Raw genomic sequence first — 20,806 nt, 5'->3', positions numbered from 1 at the left:
ACACACACACACACACACACACTGTAATTCACGGTAGGGCTACACACACACACACCACAATGCACGGTAGGGCTACACACACACACACCCACCACAATGCACGGTACAAAACTGCTAGAACTACACCGAACTGCTATAGTTAATTTCTGTTATCTCTACTGTAAATAGTCATGACTGTCTGTGTCTCCAGTACGTGTGTGAATGGCTCTTCAGTCACCAACCCAGTCCAGCTTCACCATGGAGACCGCATCCTGTGGGGAAACAACCACTTCTTCAGGTCGATGAGTTTACAGAACAGCCGTCTCTCCCTCTACTTGAGTGGCAGCTGTTATGTTGTATTGAAGCCATTAATTCACAAACACTGTTGTTTTGGTTAAAGCCGCTCTCTCTCTCGCTCTCTCGCTCTCAGGATCAACCTGCCCAGACACCTGGCCCATGCGGGGGTTGAGGATGAGGAGGGTGGTGTGATGAAGAGTTTCCTCAGTACTGACCAGCTGGAGGTGGACTTTGATACGGCCAGTGACGTCTCCAGCGAGGTCAGCTTCGGATACGATTTCGCCCAGACAGAGGTCATGATGAAAGGCATGGGCAACAACGGTGACATTTTTACAGAGATACTTACTTACATTGCATTCATCTAAGGTAGATACAGACATGTTCAGAATGACAAGATTATATTCAGCTCGGCAGTCTGATCTCAGATCCATTCCTATGTTTCATCACTAACCCCTCCCCCCCGCTCCCCCTGCTCTCCCCCCACTCCCCCCCCCCTGCTCCCCCCTCCCGCTCCCCCCCCTCCCTGCTCTCCCCCTCTCCTCCCCTCCCGCTGTCCCCCCGCTCCTCCCCTCCCTGCTCCCCTCCCTGCTCTCCCCCCGCTCCTCTCCCCCCGCTCCTCTCCCCCCGCTCCTCTCCTCCCGCCCCCTCCCTGCTCTCCCCCCGCTCCTCCCCTCCCGCTCCTCCCCTCCCGCCCCCTCCCTGCTCTCCCCCCGCTCCTCCCCTCCCGCTCCCCCCCCCCCCCCCCCCCCCCCAGACCCCATGCAGTCTGTCCTCCAGACGTTGGAGCGACAGCACGAGGAGGAGAAGAGGACGGCTCTGGAGCGACAGAGACAGATGTACGAGCAGGAGCTGCAGCAGCTGAGGAAGCGGCTCCCTCCTGCAGAGAAACACGCCCTGCTGCAGAGCCCTGGGCCTGCAGACCTGGAGCCAGCCTGTCCCTCAGCAGCATCGCTCGCATCATCACCCTGCGCCCAGACACGCATGCGCCGCTGGAGCGAGGACAGGTGAGGGGTCAAGGGTTAAACGGCCACGAAACAAGTTACTTTGACACAACTCCTCATACATACTGAATCAGCAGGAAGCGTCTAGATCATCACATAGTAACTGACAAGGCTGGTTCAAATCTCTGCGTGGTGTAGAGAGGCAGTGATGACCTGCTGGTCCAATAACCGTCCCTAACCCTCTGTCTCGCTCTCCGTGCTGTAGAGAGGCCATGATGACGCGTAGCCTGCGAAGGCTGAGACAACAGATCGTCAGAGCTAACCTGCTGGTGCAGGAGGCTGGCTTCATAGCTGAGGAACTCAACAAGAGGACGGAGTACCTGGTCACACTGCAAATACCTGCTGCTAACCTCAATGCCAACAGAAAGGTCGGGTGTTGTGTTGTGTGTGTGTAAGAGGGGGGAAAGTTGTGTGTTTGACTGACTGCGCAGTAACTACCATGATAACACTATCAGCTTTACAGTACACAGTCAGGCAAGTACTGACAAAATTGCTGTGTGTCTCTTCATTGCTGGTGTTGCAGTGGGTTGTGTGTGTCTCTATCTTTCTCTCTCTCTGCCTCCCTCCCTCTCAGTCCACCTATATCAATGGTTCATTTTCTTCACCTCATGCTTTTAAACTGTGGAATACCACAGGGCAGCTGCCTTGGGCCACTTTTTTACTTAACTATTTATGTACAAGTTACTTTGACACAACTCATACATACTGAATCAGCAGGAAGCATCTCGATCATCACATAGTAACTGACAGGTTGGTTCAAATCTCTGCATGGTGTAGAGAGGCAGTGATGACCTGCTGATCCAATAACCAATAATATATATATATATATATATATATATATATCAACGACCTTCCTTATGCCTTATCTGAAACTCAAACTACTATATTTGCAGATATTACAATTTATGCATCAAGACAATCGGTTCAACAGGTACAGTAAGCTCTACAAGTAGACCTGGGAAATAATATATATCCTATTTTAAAAAAGAACAAAGCAGCTAGGATTGTTTTTAAGGTGGAGATATGGTTCTTCTGTTGTAGTCTGCTCTTGGTTGGTCATCAAATCAACAAGATCATTGAAAAAAAACAACATTTGAAAATGGCCAAACTGTATTCACAGCAGTATTCAGTTGGTAAGAGACAGACGTTCAGTAAAGAAGGAACAGATTGTCCCCCATCTATGTGTTATCCAGACAGAAAAGAGAAATAGGCAAAAATAACATGTCGATTTTAGAGCAGTAAAGAAATGTAATAATATATCTGAGCAAACCAGACACCTTTCAATTATATAAATTAAATTAATACTTTTAAAACCATTTTAGTATAATACATAGGATCGTTGTGCTGGACTATGGTAGATGAAGGAATGAATCTGTATTTATAGACTGTTAAGAGTATTTATCTGGTCGCTATGTTAGTGTATTATGTCTGTAACAGTGTGTTATATGTGAAAATGTGATCCTATTATAAATGTTGTATTTTAATGTTTAAGGACTCTTGGAAGATTAGTCGAAATGAGGACTAAAAAGAGATCCTAATAAAATCTCTCTCCAGCGTGATGCTGTGCTGAGTGAGCCCGCGGTGCAGGTGAGGCGTAAGGGGAAAGGGAAACAGATCTGGGCTCTGGAGAAGATGGAGAACAGACTGGTGGACATGAGAGAACTGTACCAGGAGTGGAAGGGCTACGACGAAGACAACCCTGTGAGTTTACAACCCGTGTGTGTGAAGTTGAAGCTGAAGCTGAGTGATGTGGTTAACTACTTCTAAGACATGACTCTAGATTGTCTCAAAGTTTGCCCCTTCCCTCCTGTTCTGATCTAAAATAACTAACCAGAGTTGTTAGAATACCCATACTAACATACTGTATACTACATACATAATGAGTGTACAGTCGTGGCCAAAAGAATGTAACAAATATTGAGAATGACACAAATAATGACACATTAATTTCCACAAAGTTTGCTGCTTCAGTGTCTTTAGATATTTTTTGTCAGATGTTACTATGGAATACTGAAGTATAATTACAAGCATTTCATAAGTGTCAAAGGCTTTTATTGACAATTACATGGGGTTGATGCAAAGAGTCAATATTTGCAGTGTTGACCCTTCTTTTTCAAGACCTCTGCAATCCGCCCTGGCATGCTGTCAGTTAACTTCTGGGCCACATCCTGACTGATGGCAGCCCATTGTTGCATAATCAATGCTTGGAGTTTGTTAGAATTTGTGGGGTTTTGTTTGTCCACCCGCCTCTTGAGGTTTGACCACAAGTTCTCAATGGGATTAAGGTCTGGGGAGTTTCCTGGCCATGGACCCAAAATATCGATGTTTGTTCCCTGAGCCACTTAGTTATCACTTTTGCTTTATGGCAAGGTGCTCCATCATGCTGGAAAAGTGTTCCTGGATGGTTGGGAGAAGTTGCTCTCGGAGGATGCGTTGGTACCATTCTTTATTCATGGTTGTGTTCTCAGGCAAAATTGTGAGTGAGCCCACTCCCTTGGCTGAGAAGCAACCCCACACATGAATGGTCTCAGGATGCTTTACCGTTGGCATGACACAGGACTGATGGTAGAGCTCACCTTGTCTTCTCGGGACAAGCTTTTTTCTGGATGCCCCAAACAATCTGAAAGGGGATTCATCAGAGAAAATGACTTTACCCCAGTCCTCAGCAGTCTAATCCCTGTACCTTTTGCAGAATATCAGTCTGTCCCTGATGTTTTTCCTGGAAAGAAGTGGCTTCTTGCAGCCCTTCTTGACACCAGGCCATCCTCCAAAAGTCTTTGCCTCACTGTGCGTGCAGATGCACTCACACCTGCCTGCTGCCATTCCTGAGCAAGCTCTGTACTGGTGGTGCCCTGATCCCGAGGCTGAATCAACTTTAGGAGATGGTCCTGGCGCTTGCTGGACTTTCTTGGGTGCCCTGAAGCCTTATTCACAACAATTGAACCGCTCTCCTTGAAGTTCTTGATGATCTAATAAATGGTTGATTTAGGTGCAATCTTACTGGCAGCAATATCCTTGCCTGTGAAGCCCTTTTTGTGCAAAGCAATGATGACGGCACGTGTTTCCTTGCAGGTAACCATGGTTGACAGAGGAAGAACAATGATTCCAAGCACCACCCTCCTTTTGAAGCTTCCAGTCTGTTTTTAATTATGCTTTTTTCCGCCATTTTCTTCACATCTGAAAATGCCCATTTCTTGAAAAATTGCATTATGTGCCCCAAAGTACGGATATAGTGTTCTCTGAGGTTCTACTTTGGCGAATTTAGAATGACATCTGGGAACATTTTGGCATACTAACTATGACCATTAAGCATACTATATACTCAATTCACATCACAAATAGTACGGTTCGTGTGAGTATTCGAATACAGCTCAGGTGTAAGGCCAACGTAATGACCAACTTCCACCATATTGTTTTCACTGGTCAAGTCTTTTCCAATCATTTCAGATGAAGGAGAGCGTTTAAAAAAATAAATAAATAAAAGTGGATAGTGCCCTAGTCTACTGCCTCACCCTGTCTCCCTCTCTCCCTTCCGGTCTCCCTCTCCCCCTGTCTCTCCCTTCCGGTCTCCCTCTCCCCCTGTCTCTCCCTTCCGGTCTCCCTCTCCCCCTGTCTCTCCCTTCCGGTCTCCCTCTCCCCCTGTCTCTCCCTTCCGGTCTCCCTCTCCCCCTGTCTCTCCCTTCCGGTCTCCCTCTCCCCCTGTCTCTCCCTTCCGGTCTCCCTCTCCCCCTGTCTCTCCCTTCCGGTCTCCCTCTCCCCCTGTCTCTCCCTTCCGGTCTCCCTCTCCCCCTGTCTCTCCCTTCCGGTCTCCCTCTCCCCCTGTCTCTCCCTTCCGGTCTCCCTCTCCCCCTGTCTCTCCCTTCCGGTCTCCCTCTCCCCCTGTCTCTCCCTTCCGGTCTCCCTCTCCCCCTGTCTCTCCCTTCCGGTCTCCCTCTCCCCCTGTCTCTCCCTTCCGGTCTCCCTCTCCCCCTGTCTCTCCCTTCCGGTCTCCCTCTCCCCCTGTCTCTCCCTTCCGGTCTCCCTCTCCCCCTGTCTCTGCCACCCTGTCTCTCTCTCCCCCTGTCTCTGCCACCCTGTCTCTCTCTCCCACCCTGTCTCTCTCTCCCACCCTGTCTCTCTCTCCCACCCTGTCTCTCTCTCCCTTCCTGTCTCTCTCTCCCTTCCTGTCTCTCTCTCCCTTCCTGTCTCTCTCCCTTCCTGTCTCTCTCTCCCTTCCTCTCCCCCTGTCTAGGTGATGCGTTCTTACTTCAAGCGTGCCGACCCGTTCTTCGACGAGCAGGAGAACCACAGTCTGATAGGAGTGGCCAACGTGTTTCTGGCCTGTCTCTTCTACGACGTCAAGCTGCAGTACGCTGTACCCATCATCAACCAGAAGGGAGAGGTGTGTGTGTGTGTGTTCATTCTATCGCATTAAGCTGCAGTACGCTGTACCCATCATCAACCAGAAGGGAGAGGTGTGTGTGTGTTCATCTCATTAAGCTGCAGTACGCTGTACCTATCATCAACCAGAAGGGAGAGGTGTGTGTGTGTTCGTGTGTGTGTGTGTTCAGAGCTCAGTGGCTGTACAGTAACATGGTATAGATGAGGTCAGAGCTCAGTGGCTGTACAGTAACATGCTATAGGTGAGGTCAGAGCTCAGTGGCTGTACAGTAACATGCTATAGATGAGGTCAGAGCTCAGTGGCTGTACAGTAACATGCTATAGATGAGGTCAGAGCTCAGTAGCTGTACAGTAACATGCTATAGATGAGGTCAGAGCTCAGTGTCTGTACAGTAACATGCTATAGGTGAGGTCAGAGCTCAGTGGCTGTACAGTAACATGCTATAGGTGAGGTCAGAGCTCAGTGACTGTACAGTGTCATGCTATAGGTGAGGTCAGAGCTTAGTGGCTGTACAGTAACATGCTATAGGTGAGGTCAGAGCTCTGTGGGCTGTGCAGTAACATGCTATAGATGAGGTCAGAGCTCAGTGTCTGTACAGTAACATGCTATAGATGAGGTCAGAGCTCAGTGGCTGTACAGGAACATGCTATAGATGAGGTCAGAGCTCAGTGTCTGTACAGTGAGGTCAGAGCTCAGTGTCTGTACAGTAACATGCTATAGATGAGGTCAGAGCTCAGTGGCTGTACAGTAACATGCTATAGATGAGGTCAGAGCTCTGTGGGCTGTGCAGTAACATGCTATAGATGAGGTCAGAGCTCAGTGGCTGTACAGTAACATGCTATAGATGAGGTCAGAGCTCAGTGGCTGTACAGGAACATGCTATAGATGAGGTCAGAGCTCAGTGTCTGTACAGTAACATGCTATAGATGAGGTCAGAGCTCAGTGGCTGTACAGTAACATGCTATAGATGAGGTCAGAGCTCTGTGGGCTGTGCAGTAACATGCTATAGATGAGGTCAGAGCTCAGTGGCTGTACAGTAACATGCTATAGATGAGGTCAGAGCTCAGTGTCTGTACAGTGAGGTCAGAGCTCAGTGGCTGTACAGTAACATGCTATAGATGAGGTCAGAGCTCAGTGGCTGTACAGTAACGTGCTATAGATGAGGTCAGAGCTCAGTGTCTGTACAGTAACATGCTATAGATGAGGTCAGAGCTCAGTGTCTGTACAGTAACATGCTATAGATGAGGTCAGAGCTCAGTGGCTGTACAGTAACGTGCTATAGATGAGGTCAGAGCTCAGTGTCTGTACAGTAACATGCTATAGATGAGGTCAGAGCTCAGTGTCTGTACAGTAACATGCTATAGATGAGGTCAGAGCTCAGTGGCTGTACAGTAACGTGCTATAGATGAGGTCAGAGCTCAGTGTCTGTACAGTAACATGCTATAGATGAGGTCAGAGCTCAGTGTCTGTACAGTAACATGCTATAGATGAGGTCAGAGCTCAGTGGCTGTACAGTAACATGCTATAGATGAGGTCAGAGCTCAGTGGCTGTACAGTAACGTGCTATAGATGAGGTCAGAGCTCAGTGGCTGTACAGTAACGTGCTATAGATGAGGTCAGAGCTCAGTGTCTGTACAGTAACATGCTATAGATGAGGTCAGAGCTCAGTGTCTGTACAGTAACATGCTATAGATGACGTCAGAGCTCAGTGTCTGTACAGTAACATGCTATAGATGATGTCAGAGCTCAGTGTCTGCTCTTCTGTCTGGGTTTTGATTGACAGTCATTCTGATCTTGAGCACCTCGCTCGACATAAAGTTGCCCCGATCCCTCCCACTGATTGGCCAACTTTAGAAATGTTGTCCGAGTTAGGGAAATGTTTTGTTGTCTGAGTGAGGGAAATGTTTTGTTGTCTGAGTGAGGGAAATGTTTTGTTGTCTGAGTGAGGGAAATGTTGTAAATTTTTAAGGGGAGTCTATTTTTTAAAAATTATAATCCTGTTGAGGATTATAATAAATACAGCTCTGATGTCATACAAACCAATCACCTGTAAGTCCAAATGTGCACTTCATATTTCCAAATAATGAATCTCATGTCATATACAGTGTCAACGTTTATAAATCCCTATGTTAGCTGTGCATGGTGACACGGCGTCGTGCTCTGGGTTGTTCTGAACACAATGAGCCTGTTTTGTCGTGTCACACAAACCTGAATCCTCTCAGGACTCCTTTCTATGGGCACCAATGGGATGATCTGTTTCCCTGAATTACACGTGAAAGCCCAACACTGTAATATGTTTTATATAACTTAGCTAGTCATGTTGGCCATAGAATAAGCTTATATAATACTGATGCCCACCTGACCCTGATTAGTGATTTATAAATGGTCTGTTTTAGGGTTGCCTAAACAACAGTTGTGGGGAGGCTGGGTTGTGTCCCAAACAAAACAACTACAAGTGTCCTTGCTCTAGTTCCTCGACGACTCAGCGAGGAGAGGCTCAAAAAAACAAACGTATAGTTGAAGACTCTTCTTTGAGTCATAAAAGTGCATTGAAATGACTTAGGAACTGTGTACACTGGAGAGAGATGTGGGGCCACTTGGAGACACCAGTTCGTCTTCTCACTCAAACCGTGTGGGGCAACCAGTTAGTCCTCTCACTGAAACCCTGTGGGGCAATCAGTTAGTCCTCTCACTGAAACCCTGTGGGGCAACCAGTTAGTCCTCTCACTGAAACCCTGTGGGGCAACCAGTTAGTCCTCTCACTGAAACCCTGTGGGGCAACCAGTTAGTCCTCTCACTGAAACCCTGTGGGGCAACCAGTTAGTCCTCTCACTGAAACCCTGTGGGGCAACCAGTTAGTCCTCTCACTGAAACCCTGTGGGGCAACCAGTTAGTCCTCTCACTGAAACCCTGTGGGGCAACCAGTTAGTCCTCTCACTGAAACCCTGTGGGGCAACCAGTTCGTCCTCTCACTGAAACCCTGTGGGGCAACCAGTTCGTCCTCTCACTGAAACCCTGTGGGGCAACCAGTTCGTCCTCTCACTGAAACTGTCTCACTGTCTTACGTTGCACCTACTCCACATTATCCCAGGAATATTCTCGTCATGTTACTGAATGTATCCAGAGTGTTTTCAGATTTCATTCATCACAACTGTGGTGAAAAGTACAGTAAAAATGCACGGAAAATCAACAGTGTAAAAAGTTTGGATTCAGTCTTGTCAGGTGAACTGTTGTGTCCTCACCTTTTTTTAGTCTAATCATTTCCCCGTGATCTCCAAAATGTTTCCCTTTTCAATTGCTACCATGGTTTATGTATTTTTAGATTTTTTTTTCTTTTAAGAGACTTTTTCAATATATAGGCCAATATCCCAGCAGTGTAAAGGGTTAATGAGATCGTGTGTCTTTCTCTCTGTTAGGTGGCAGGGCGTCTCCATGTAGAGGTGTGGCGGGGAAGCGAGGGGCTGGAGGAGGAGACCACTGCAGATGGAGAGACTCGCAAAATGGAGTGTGTGGTAAGAGAATGTGAAGCCTATATACAGGGGGTACCGGTACAGAGTCAATGTGGAGGCTATATACAGGGTGTACCGGTACAGAGTCAATGTGGAGGCTATATACAGGGTGTACCGGTACAGAGTCAATGTGGAGCCTATATACAGGGGGTACCGGTACAGAGTCAATGTGGAGGCTATATACAGGGTGTACCGGTACAGAGTCAATGTGGAGGCTATATACAGGGGGTACCAGTACAGAGTCAATGTGGAGGCTATATACAGGGTGTACCGGTACAGAGTCAATGTGGAGGCTATATACAGGGTGTACCGGTACAGAGTCAATGTGGAGCCTATATACAGGGGGTACCGGTACAGAGTCAATGTGGAGGCTATATACAGGGTGTACCGGTACAGAGTCAATGTGGAGGCTATATACAGGGGGTACCGGTACAGAGTCAATGTGGAGGCTATATACAGGGTGTACCGGTACAGAGTCAATGTGGAGGCTATATACAGGGTGTACCGGTACAGAGTCAATGTGGAGGCTATATACAGGGGGTACCGGTACAGAGTCAATGTGGAAGCTATATACAGGGGGTACCAGTACAGAGTCAATGTGGAGGCTATATACAGGGTATTACGGTACAGAGTCAATGTGGAGGCTATATACAGGGTATTACGGTACAGAGTCAATGTGGAGGCTATATACAGGGGGTACCGGTACAGAGTCAATGTGGAAGCTATATTCAGGGGGTACCAGTACAGAGTCAATGTGGAGGCTATATACAGGGGGTACCGGTACAGAGTCAATGTGGAGGCTATATACAGGGTGTACCTGTACAGAGTCAATCTGGAGGCTATATACAGGGTATTACGGTACAGAGTCAATGTGGAGGCTATATACAGGGTATTACGGTACAGAGTCAATGTGGAGGCTATATACAGGGGGTACCGGTACAGAGTCAATGTGGAGGCTATATACAGGGTATTACGGTACAGAGTCAATGTGGAGGCTATATACAGGGTATTACGGTACAGCGTCAATGTGGAGGCTATATACAGGGTATTACGGTACAGAGTCAATGTGGAGGCTATATACAGGGGGTACCGGTACAGAGTCAATGTGGAGGCTATATACAGGGGGTACCGGTACAGAGTCAATGTGGAGGCTATATACAGGGGGTACCGGTACAGAGTCAATGTGGAGGCTATATACAGGGGGTACCGGTACAGAGTCAATGTGGAGGCTATATACAGGGTATTACGGTACAGAGTCATTGTGGAGGCTATATACAGGGGGTACCGGTACAGAGTCTATGTGTAGGCTATATACAGGGGGGATACTGGTACAGAGTCAATGTGCGGGGGCACCGGTTAGTCGAGGTAATATGTACACGTAGGTAGAGTTATTAAATTGACTATGCATTGATAATAACAGAGAGTAGCAGCAGTGTGTGTGTGGGGGGGGGGGGGGGGGGGGCAATACAAATAGTCTGAGTAGTCATTTGACTAGATGTTCTGCAGTCTTATGTCTTGGGGTTAGAAGCTGTTGAGGAGCCTCTTGGACCTAGACTTGGTGCTCCGGTACCGCTTGCCGTGCGGTAGCAGAGAGAACAGTCTATGACTAGACTGGCTACTGTTTGACTTCCATTTAGGCATCTCTGCTCTGTCCTCTGCAAACAGTCCAAAATCAATACCTAACCACATTTTTACACCCAATGAATCGTTGGATGCTAATGGTTCGATTTAAAATAGACAGTAATATGTTAGTGTTTTCAAATGTTTGTCTTGTCCTTTTTAAGCGGTGTTTGTTTAAATGTTTGTTGAATTGATCATTCAGAATCTATAGCCACTTCACTCTGTTATGGGATGTGTCCATGAATTCGCTGAGTGTCTCCTCCTCTCCTCTCTGTCCAGGTGAGGATCCTGCAGGCTACAGGTCTTCCCCGTCACCTGGGTAACTTTGTGTTCTGCCAGTACCACTTCTGGGGGCAGGACGAGCCTGTGTTCATCGCCCCGGAGATGGAGCCCTCACCTCCGTCAGCCACCAGCAAAGAGCCCCTCTGCACCGTGCTGTTTGACAGTAGCAAGGTGGGACTGTGGCTCGGTCACATAGAGACGGGCATAGAAACCTTGAATAGCCGTAGAGGACAGCAGAGGAGTCTCTCTCTACATATTGTATAGAAAAGCCTAAACTTCTGCATGTGTCCTGTGCTATAATTTGTTGGTCGTATTAGATTTGATTAAACAGACTCATTCTAACTGAAAGCTGGGTATACAGCTGACAGGAGCAATGGGAGCAGTGGGACAATGGGTTAGGCCTGTCACCACGGAACACGGAGGCCGCGGCCTGTCACCACGGAACACGGAGGCCGTCACCACGGAACACGGAGGCCGCGGCCCGTAACCACGGAACACGGAGGCCGTCACCACGGAACACGGAGGCCGCGGCCTGTCACCATGGAACACGGAGGCCGCGGCCCGTCACCACGGAACACGGAGGCCGCGGCCCGTAACCACGGAACACGGAGGCCGTCACCACGGAACACGGAGGCCGCGGCCCGTAACCACGGAACACGGAGGCCGTCACCACGGAACACGGAGGCCGTCACCACGGAACACGGAGGCCGCGGCCCGTAACCACGGAACACGGAGGCCTTCTCCTGGGGAACACGGAGGCCGTCTCCTGGGGAACACTGAGGCCGTCTCCTGGGGAACACGGAGGCCGTCTCCTGGGGAACACGGAGGCCGTCTCCTGGGGAACACGGAGGCCGTCTCCTGGGGAACACGGAGGCCGTCTCCTGGGGAACACGGAGGCCGTCTCCTGGGGAACACGGAGGCCGTCTCCTGGGGAACACGGAGGCCGTGGCTCGTCTCCTGGGAACAGAATTAGTAAAAATGAAGTAAGGTAGGACAGAGGAGAAGTCTATCCACATACGGATACTAATCCCTCCAGACATTTTGTATGGCTCTTGTTCTGTGTACAACCAGACTTGCGAGGACAGCCACACCAACTCAAAACCCGGAAACTTGCTGCTTGTTCTGTATTCTCCCTGATTCTGGGAATTCTTCAACCATGATTTTTTTGGAAAAGCCAAAACATTTTGGGAGCGTTTCCAGAGCAAAGCGGTATATGTGGCTCAGGAGCTGTGGTGGATCTCATAATCTGACAGAATTTGAATGATTGTGTGTCCAGTGTTTGTCTTATGTGCCTTTTTGTGTGCTCTGTGTTTGTTTGTTCCCAGGAGATGGAGGTGTGTGTGTCCGAGGAGTTTGTGGAGTTTGTGGCGGAGGGGGCAGTGGCCATCGAGGTATTCGGACATAAGCAGGTCAACCACCGCAGGAACCTGGCTCTCTGGGATCTGGGAGTCATTCAGGCCAAGACACGGACCCTCAGAGAGAGGTAGGTTGGCTGGCTGGCTGGCTGGGGGAAGAGGCGTAGGCTGGCTGGCTGGGGGAAGAGGGGTAAGGCTGGCTGGCTGGGGGAAGGGGTAGAGAGGTAGAGGGGTATGCTGGTAGAGGTAGGTGGGTATGCTGGTAGGGGTAGAGGGGCATGCTGGTAGAGAGGTAGAGGGGTATGCTGGTAGGGGTAGGTGGGTATGCTGGTAGGGGTAGAGGGGCATGCTGGTAGGGGTAGAGGGGCATGCTGGTAGGGGTAGAGGGGCATGCTGGTAGGGGTAGAGGGGCATGCTGGTAGGGGTAGAGGGGCATGCTGGTAGGGGTAGAGGGGCATGCTGGTAGGGGTAGAGGGGCATGCTGGTAGGGGTAGAGGGGCATGCTGGTAGGGGTAGAGGGGCATGCTGGTAGGGGTAGAGGGGCATGCTGGTAGGGGTAGAGGGGCATGCTGGTTGGGGTAGAGGGGCATGCTGGTTGGGGTAGAGGGGCATGCTGGTTGGGGTAGAGGGGCATGCTGGTAGGGGTAGGTGGGTATGCTGGTAGCGGTAGAGGAGTAGGCTAGTAGGGGTAGGTGGGTATGCTGGTAGGGGTAGAGGAGTAGGCTAGTAGGGGTAGAGGGGTATGCTGGTAGGGGTAGAGAGGTAGAGGGGTATGCTGGTAGGGGTAGAGAGGTAGAGGGGTATGCTGGTAGGGGTAGGTGGGTATGCTGGTAGGGGTAGAGGGGCATGCTGGTAGGGGTAGAGGGGTATGCTGGTAGGGGTAGGTGGGTATGCTGGTAGGGGTAGAGGGGTATGCTGGTAGGGGTAGAGGGGCATGCTGGTAGGGGTAGAGGGGCATGCTGGTAGGGGTAGAGGGGCATGCTGGTTGGGGTAGAGGGGCATGCTGGTTGGGGTAGAGGGGCATGCTGGTTGGGGTAGAGGGGCATGCTGGTTGGGGTAGAGGGGCATGCTGGTTGGGGTAGAGGGGCATGCTGGTTGGGGTAGAGGGGCATGCTGGTTGGGGTAGAGGGGCATGCTGGTTGGGGTAGAGGGGCATGCTGGTAGGGGTAGAGGGGCATGCTGGTAGGGGTAGGTGGGTATGCTGGTAGCGGTAGAGGAGTAGGCTAGTAGGGGTAGGTGGGTATGCTGGTAGGGGTAGAGGAGTAGGCTAGTAGGGGTAGAGGGGTATGCTGGTAGGGGTAGAGAGGTAGAGGGGTATGCTGGTAGGGGTAGAGAGGTAGAGGGGTATGCTGGTAGGGGTAGGTGGGTATGCTGGTAGGGGTAGAGGGGCATGCTGGTAGGGGTAGAGGGGCATGCTGGTAGGGGTAGAGGGGCATGCTGGTAGGGGTAGAGGGGCATGCTGGTAGGGGTAGAGGGGCATGCTGGTAGGGGTAGAGGGGCATGCTGGTAGGGGTAGGTGGGTATGCTGGTAGCGGTACAGGAGTAGGCTAGTAGGGGTAGGTGGGTATGCTGGTAGGGGTAGAGGAGTAGGCTAGTAGGGGTAGAGGGGTATGCTGGTAGGGGTAGAGAGGTAGAGGGGTATGCTGGTAGGGGTAGAGAGGTAGAGGGGTATGCTGGTAGGGGTAGGTGGGTATGCTGGTAGCGGTAGAGGGGCATGCTGGTAGGGGTAGAGGGGCATGCTGGTAGGGGTAGAGGGGCATGCTGGTAGGGGTAGAGGGGCATGCTGGTAGGGGTAGAGGGGTAGAGGGGTATGCTGGTAGGGGTAGAGGGGTATGCTGGTAGGGGTAGAGGGGTATGCTGGTAGGGGTAGATGGGTAGAGGGGTATGCTGGTAGGGGTATGCTGGTAGGGGTAGAGGGGTATGCTGGTAGGGGTAGAGGGGTAGAGGGGTATGCTGGTAGGGGTAGGTGGGCATGCTGGTAGGGGTAGAGGGGCATGCTGGTAGGGGTAGAGGGGCATGCTGGTAGGGGTATGCTGGTAGGGGTAGATGGGTAGAGGGGTATGCTGGTAGGGGTAGCTCAGAGAGAGGTACAGTATTCTGCCCTGGGGGAGAGGGAAGGATGGGTATCCAAAAGGACATGTGGTTTGCAAACAGGATCACACAGAAAAACAATACATGAAGACGATTCAACTACTGAGTTGGTGTATAACCAGGTGGAGCTGTGGGTTGGTGTATAACCAGGTGGAGCTGTGGGTTGGTGTATAACCAGGTGGGGCTGTGGGTTGGTATATAACCAGGTGGGGCTGTGGGTTGGTGTACAACCAGGTGGGGCTGTGGGTTGGTATATAACCAGGTGGAGCTGTGGGTTGGTATATAACCAGGTGGAGCTGTGGGTTGGTATATAACCAAGTGGAGCTGTGGGTTGGTATATAACCAAGTGGAGCTGTGGGTTGGTGTACAACCAGGTGGGGCTGTGGGTTGGTATATAACCAGGTGGAGCTGTGGGTTGGTGTACAACCAGGTGGGGCTGTGGGTTGGTGTACAACCAGGTGGGGCTGTGGGTTGGTATATAACCAGGTGGAGCTGTGGGTTGGTATATAACCAGGTGGAGCTGTGGGTTGGTATATAACCAGGTGGGGCTGTGGGTTGGTATATAACCAGGTGGAGCTGTGGGTTGGTATATAACCAGGTGGAGCTGTGGGTTGGTATATAACCAAGTGGAGCTGTGGGTTGGTATATAACCAAGTGGAGCTGTGGGTTGGTATATAACCAGGTGGCTGGAGCTGTGGGTTGGTATATAACCAGGTGGCTGGAGCTGTGGGTTGGTATATAACCAGGTGGCTGGAGCTGTGGGTTGGTATATAACCAGGTGGAGCTGTGGGTTGGTATATAACCAGGTGGAGCTGTGGGTTGGTATATAACCAGGTGGAGCTGTGGGTTGGTATATAACCAGGTGGAGCTGTGGGTTGGTATATAACCAGGTGGCTGGAGCTGTGGGTTGGTATATAACCAGGTGGAGCTGTGGGTTGGTATATAACCAGGTGGAGCTGTGGGTTGGTATATAACCAGGTGGCTGGAGCTGTGGGTTGGTATATAACCAGGTGGAGCTGTGGGTTGGTATATAACCAGGTGGCTGGAGCTGTGGGTTGGTATATAACCAGGTGGAGCTGTGGGTTGGTATATAACCAGGTGGGGCTGTGGGTTGGTGTACAACCAGGTGGGGCTGTGGGTTGGTATATAACCAGGTGGAGCTGTGGGTTGGTATATAACCAGGTGGAGCTGTGGGTTGGTATATAACCAGGTGGGGCTGTGGGTTGGTATATAACCAGGTGGGGCTGTGGGTTGGTATATAACCAGGTGGGGCTGTGGGTTGGTATATAACCAGGTGGAGCTGTGGGTTGGTATATAACCAGGTGGAGCTGTGGGTTGGTATATAACCAAGTGGAGCTGTGGGTTGGTATATAACCAGGTGGCTGGAGCTGTGGGTTGGTATATAACCAGGTGGAGCTGTGGGTTGGTATATAACCAGGTGGGGCTGTGGGTTGGTATATAACCAGGTGGAGCTGTGGGTTGGTGTATAACCAGGTGGAGCTGTGGGTTGGTGTATAACCAGGTGGAGCTGTGGGTTGGTGTATAACCAGGTGGAGCTGTGGGTTGGTATATAACCAGGTGGAGCTGTGGGTTGGTATATAACCAGGTGGAGCTGTGGGTTGATGTATAACCAGGTGGAGCTGTGGGTTGGTGTATAACCAGGTGGAGCTGTGGGTTGGTGTATAACCAGGTGGAGCTGTGGGTTGGTGTATAACCAGGTGGAGCTGTGGGTTGGTATATAACCAGGTGGAGCTGTGGGTTGGTATATAACCAGGTGGAGCTGTGGGTTGGTATATAACCAGGTGACTGGAGCTGTGGGTTGGTATATAACCAGGTGACTGGAGCTGTGGGTTGGTATATAACCAGGTGACTGGAGCTGTGGGTTGGTATATAACCAGGTGACTGGAGCTGTGGGTTGGTATATAACCAGGTGACTGGAGCTGTGGGTTGGTATATAACCAGGTGACTGGAGCTGTGGGTTGGTATATAACCAGGTGGAGCTGTGGGTTGGTATATAACCAGGTGGAGCTGTGGGTTGGTATATAACCAGGTGGAGCTGTGGGTTGGTATATAACCAGGTGACTGGAGCTGTGGGTTGGTATATAACCAGGTGGAGCTGTGGGTTGGTGTATAACCAGGTGGAGCTGTGGGTTGGTGTATAACCAGGTGACTGGAGCTGTGGGTTGGTGTATAACCTGGTGACTGGAGCTGTGGGTTGGTATATAACCAGGTGACTGGAGCTGTGGGTTGGTATATAACCAGGTGACTGGAGCTGTGGGTTGGTATATAACCAGGTGGAGCTGTGGGTTGGTATATAACCAGGTGGAGCTGTGGGTTGGTATATAACCAGGTGACTGGAGCTGTGGGTTGGTATATAACCAGGTGACTGGAGCTGTGGGTTGGTATATAACCAGGTGGAGCTGTGGGTTGGTATATAACCAGGTGGAGCTGTGGGTTGGTATATAACCAGGTGACTAGAGCTGTGGGTTGGTATATAACCAGGTGGAGCTGTGGGTTGGTATATAACCAGGTGACTAGAGCTGTGGGTTGGTATATAACCAGGTGGAGCTGTGGATTGGTGTATAACCAGGTGGAGCTGTGGGTTGGTGTATAACCAGGTGGAGCTGTGGGTTGGTGTATAACCAGGTGGAGCTGTGGGTTGGTATATAACCAGGTGGAGCTGTGGGTTGGTATATAACCAGGTGACTAGAGCTGTGGGTTGGTATATAACCAGGTGGAGCTGTGGATTGGTGTATAACCAGGTGGAGCTGTGGATTGGTGTATAACCAGGTGGAGCTGTGGGTTGGTGTATAACCAGGTGGAGCTGTGGGTTGGTGTATAACCAGGTGGAGCTGTGGGTTGGTGTATAACCAGGTGGAGCTGTGGGTTGGTATATAACCAGGTGGAGCTGTGGGTTGGTATATAACCAGGTGACTGGAGCTGTGGGTTGGTATATAACCAGGTGGAGCTGTGGGTTGGTATATATTTTTTTTATTTTTTTATTTTTTAACTTTATTTTAGAGACCCCCCCCCACACCTCTGATTCAGAGAGGTTGGGTTAAATGCGGACGACACATTTCAGTGGAATTAATTTTTTGTTGTTGTGCAGTTTTGTTATTCTTTAGTTTTTAGTTTTTTTTTATTCTTTTACACTTGTTCTGTAGTAAATGTTTTTGTTTTTTCCCTGTGAAATTGTGTTATGTTCATGTCTGAAATGTTCTGTATAAATAAAGCTTGATTTGATTACTGTCGTGATAACGTGTGTGTGTGTGTGAGACCAGGTGGAGTGAGGTGACTCGTAGATTAGAGCTGTGGGTTCAGGTGTTGGAGCTGAATGAAGCAGGAGAGTTCACCCCTGTAGAGGTCCTACCACCCAAGGACGTGGGCACTGGGGGCATCTTCCAGCTCAGACAGGTCGGTAGCTTGTTTTCTGTGTGCAGTACGGGAGGCAGTGTGTTTTGGCGCTACCACCTTGGGAGTTTCTACAAGAGTCGTTTTATTTGGTGTATACTAGATGTTTAGTAGGAAGTCTGTGATCCCTGCAGGTCCAGTCTGTAACCTGAACCCTGTCTCCTCCTCCCCAGGGCCAGTCTGTAACCTGAACCCTGTCTCCCCCTCCCCAGGGCCAGTCTGTAACCTGAACCCTGTCTCCCCCTCCCCAGGGCCAGTCTGTAACCTGAACCCTGTCTCCTCCTCCCCAGGGCCAGTCTCTAACCTGAACCTTGTCCCCAGGGCCAGTCTCTAACCTGAACCCTGTCTCCCCCTCCCCAGGGCTAGTCTGTAACCTGAACCCTGTCTCCCCCTCCCCAGGGCCAGTCTGTAACCTGAACCCTGTCTCCTCCTCCCCAGGGCCAGTCTCTAACCTGAACCTTGTCCCCAGGGCCAGTCTCTAACCTGAACCCTGTCTCCCCCTCCCCAGGTCCAGTCTGTAACCTGAACCCTGTCTCCCCAGGGCCAGTCTCTAACCTGAACCTTGTCTCCTCCTCCTCAGGGCCAGTCTCTAACCTGAACCTTGTCCCCAGGACCAGTCTCTAACCTGAACCCTGTCTCCTCCTCCCCAGGGCCAGTCTCTAACCTGAACCTTGTCCCCAGGGCCAGTCTCTAACCTGAACCCTGTCTCCCCCTCCCCAGGTCCAGTCTGTAACCTGAACCCTGTCTCCCCAGGGCCAGTCTCTAACCTGAACCCTGTCTCCTCCTCCCCAGGGCCAGTCTCTAACCTGAACCTTGTCCCCAGGGCCAGTCTCTAACCTGAACCCTGTCTCCCCCTCCCCAGGTCCAGTCTGTAACCTGAACCTTGTCCCCAGGGCCAGTCTCTAACCTGAACCCTGTCTCCTCCTCCCCAGGGCCAGTCTCTAACCTGAACCATGTCTCCTCCTCCCCAGGGCCAGTCTCTAACCTGAACCCTGTCTCCTCCTCCCCAGGGCCAGTCTGTAACCTGAACCCTGTCCCCCTCTCTAGGGCCAGTCTCTAACCTGAACCCTGTCTCCCTCGCTAGGGCCAGTCTGTAACCTGAACCCTGTCCCCCTCTCTAGGTCCAGTCTCTAACCTGAACCCTGTCCCCCTCTCTAGGGCCAGTCTGTAACCTGAACCCTGTCCCCCTCTCCTAGGCCAGTCTCTAACCTGAACCCTGTCCCCCTCTCTAGGGCCAGTTTCTAACCTGAACCCTGTCTCCCCCTCTCTAGGGCCAGTCTCTAACCTGAACCCTGTCTCCCTCTCTAGGGCCAGTCTGTAACCTGAACCCTGTCCCCCTCTCTAGGGCCAGTCTCTAACCTGAACCCTGTCTCCCCCTCTCTAGGGCCAGTCTCTAACCTGAACCCTGTCTCCCTCTCTAGGGCCAGTCTCTAACATGAACCCTGTCCCCCTCTCTAGGGCCAGTCTCTAACCTGAACCCTGTCCCCCTCTCTAGGGCCAGTCTCTAACCTGAACCCTGTCTCCCCCTCTCTAGGGCCAGTATCTAACCTGAACCCTGTCTCCCTCTCTAGGGCCAGTCTGTAACCTGAACCCTGTCCCCCTCTCTAGGGCCAGTCTCTAACCTGAACCCTGTCTCCCCCTTCCCAGGGCCAGTCTCTAACCTGAACCCTGTCCCCCTCTCTAGGGCCGGTCTCTAACCTGAACCCTGTCTCCCCCTCCCCAGGGCCAGTCTCCAACCTGAACCCTGTCTCCTCCTCCCCAGGGCCAGTCTCTAACCTGATCCCTGTCTCCCCCTCCCCAGGGCCAGTCTGTAACCTGAACCCTGTCTCCCCCTCCCCAGGGCCAGTCTGTAACCTGAACCCTGTCTCCCCCTCCCCAGGGCCAGTCTGTAACCTGAACCTTGTCCCCCTCTCTAGGGCCAGTCTCTAACCTGAACCCTGTCCCCCTCTCTAGTGCTGGTCTCTAACCTGAACCCTGTCTCCCCCTCCCCAGGGCCAGTCTGTAACCTGAACCCTGTCTCCCTCTCCAGGGCCAGTCTCTAACCTGAACCCTGTCCCCCTCTCTAGGGCCAGTCTGTAACCTGAACCCTGTCCCCAGGGCCAGTCTCTAACCTGAACCCTGTCTCCCCCTCCCCAGGGCCAGTCTGTAACCTGAACCCTGTCTCCCCCTCCCCAGGGCCAGTCTGTAACCTGAACCCTGTCCCCCTCCCCAGGGCCAGTCTCTAACCTGAACCCTGTCCCCCTCTCTAGGGCCAGTCTGTAACCTGAACCCTGTCCCCCTCCCCAGGGCCAGTCTCTAACCTGAACCCTGTCTCCCCCTCCCCAGGGCCAGTCTGTAACCTGAACCCTGTCTCCCCCTCCCCAGGGCCAGTCTCTAACCTGAACCCTGTCTCCCCCTCACCAGGGCCAGTCTCTAACCTGAACCCTGTCTCCCCCTCCCCAGGGCCAGTCTCGTCGTGTTCAGGTGGAGGTCCGGTCCGTACAGGACTCGGGCACCATGCCTCTCATTGCCACAAAAATCCTCTCTGTTTCCATCGGCAACGTGGAGGTTCGGCAGGCCCGCCCTTCGAATGAGGACATGGACAGCTATCAGGTAACACTGATTGGAATCAGTTTATGGTAATCTGACACATTGCGAGAACCTCAATTGTATTTCCTTAACTCCTCGTGTCCTCACTCCTCTCCTCCTTCTCCTTCTCAAAGCCCATTGGATTGAAATGTCAGAGGTTCCTCCCCTCTCATCTTCTCATCCAATGGGCTTTGATAGGAAGGAGAGGAGAGAGAAAGGAATAAAGGCAATGCAGTTGAGATTCTCCCCGTGAGTTGAGTGAAGGAGGAGATTCTCCCCGTGAGTTGAGTGAAGGAGGAGATTCTCCCCGTG

The 20,806-nt window shown here is 51.3% G+C and overlaps 1 protein-coding gene across 4 annotated transcripts in view; it reads left to right on the top strand.

Moving 5' to 3' along the window:
* LOC110529167 (kinesin-like protein KIF13B) overlaps positions 1 to 20,806 on the top strand; it is a 66,422-nt gene that overhangs the window by 25,436 nt on the left and 20,180 nt on the right. For all 4 annotated transcript variants that reach the window (XR_016497575.1, XM_090242450.1, XM_090242449.1 and 1 more), the window contains exons 17-27: positions 191 to 277; positions 410 to 597; positions 1,031 to 1,280; positions 1,483 to 1,645; positions 2,832 to 2,978; positions 5,509 to 5,658; positions 9,075 to 9,170; positions 11,067 to 11,240; positions 12,395 to 12,552; positions 17,797 to 17,929; positions 20,369 to 20,518. Coding sequence is in view for 3 of the 4 variants with exons in the window: in XM_090242450.1 (XP_090098576.1) it covers positions 191 to 277; positions 410 to 597; positions 1,031 to 1,280; positions 1,483 to 1,645; positions 2,832 to 2,978; positions 5,509 to 5,658; positions 9,075 to 9,170; positions 11,067 to 11,240; positions 12,395 to 12,552; positions 17,797 to 17,929; positions 20,369 to 20,518 (1,696 nt within the window). In the remaining variant the exon portion in view is untranslated. The remainder of the gene's footprint in view (positions 1 to 190; positions 278 to 409; positions 598 to 1,030; positions 1,281 to 1,482; positions 1,646 to 2,831; positions 2,979 to 5,508; positions 5,659 to 9,074; positions 9,171 to 11,066; positions 11,241 to 12,394; positions 12,553 to 17,796; positions 17,930 to 20,368; positions 20,519 to 20,806) is intronic.

The sequence above is a fragment of the Oncorhynchus mykiss genome, chromosome 8 (assembly GCF_057628025.1).
Source record: "Oncorhynchus mykiss isolate SJ-2025 chromosome 8, ASM5762802v1, whole genome shotgun sequence".
Classification (NCBI taxonomy): domain Eukaryota; kingdom Metazoa; phylum Chordata; class Actinopteri; order Salmoniformes; family Salmonidae; genus Oncorhynchus; species Oncorhynchus mykiss.
The sequence above is the reverse complement of the archived record's forward strand: the minus strand, read 5'-3'. Positions and strand labels throughout refer to the sequence as shown.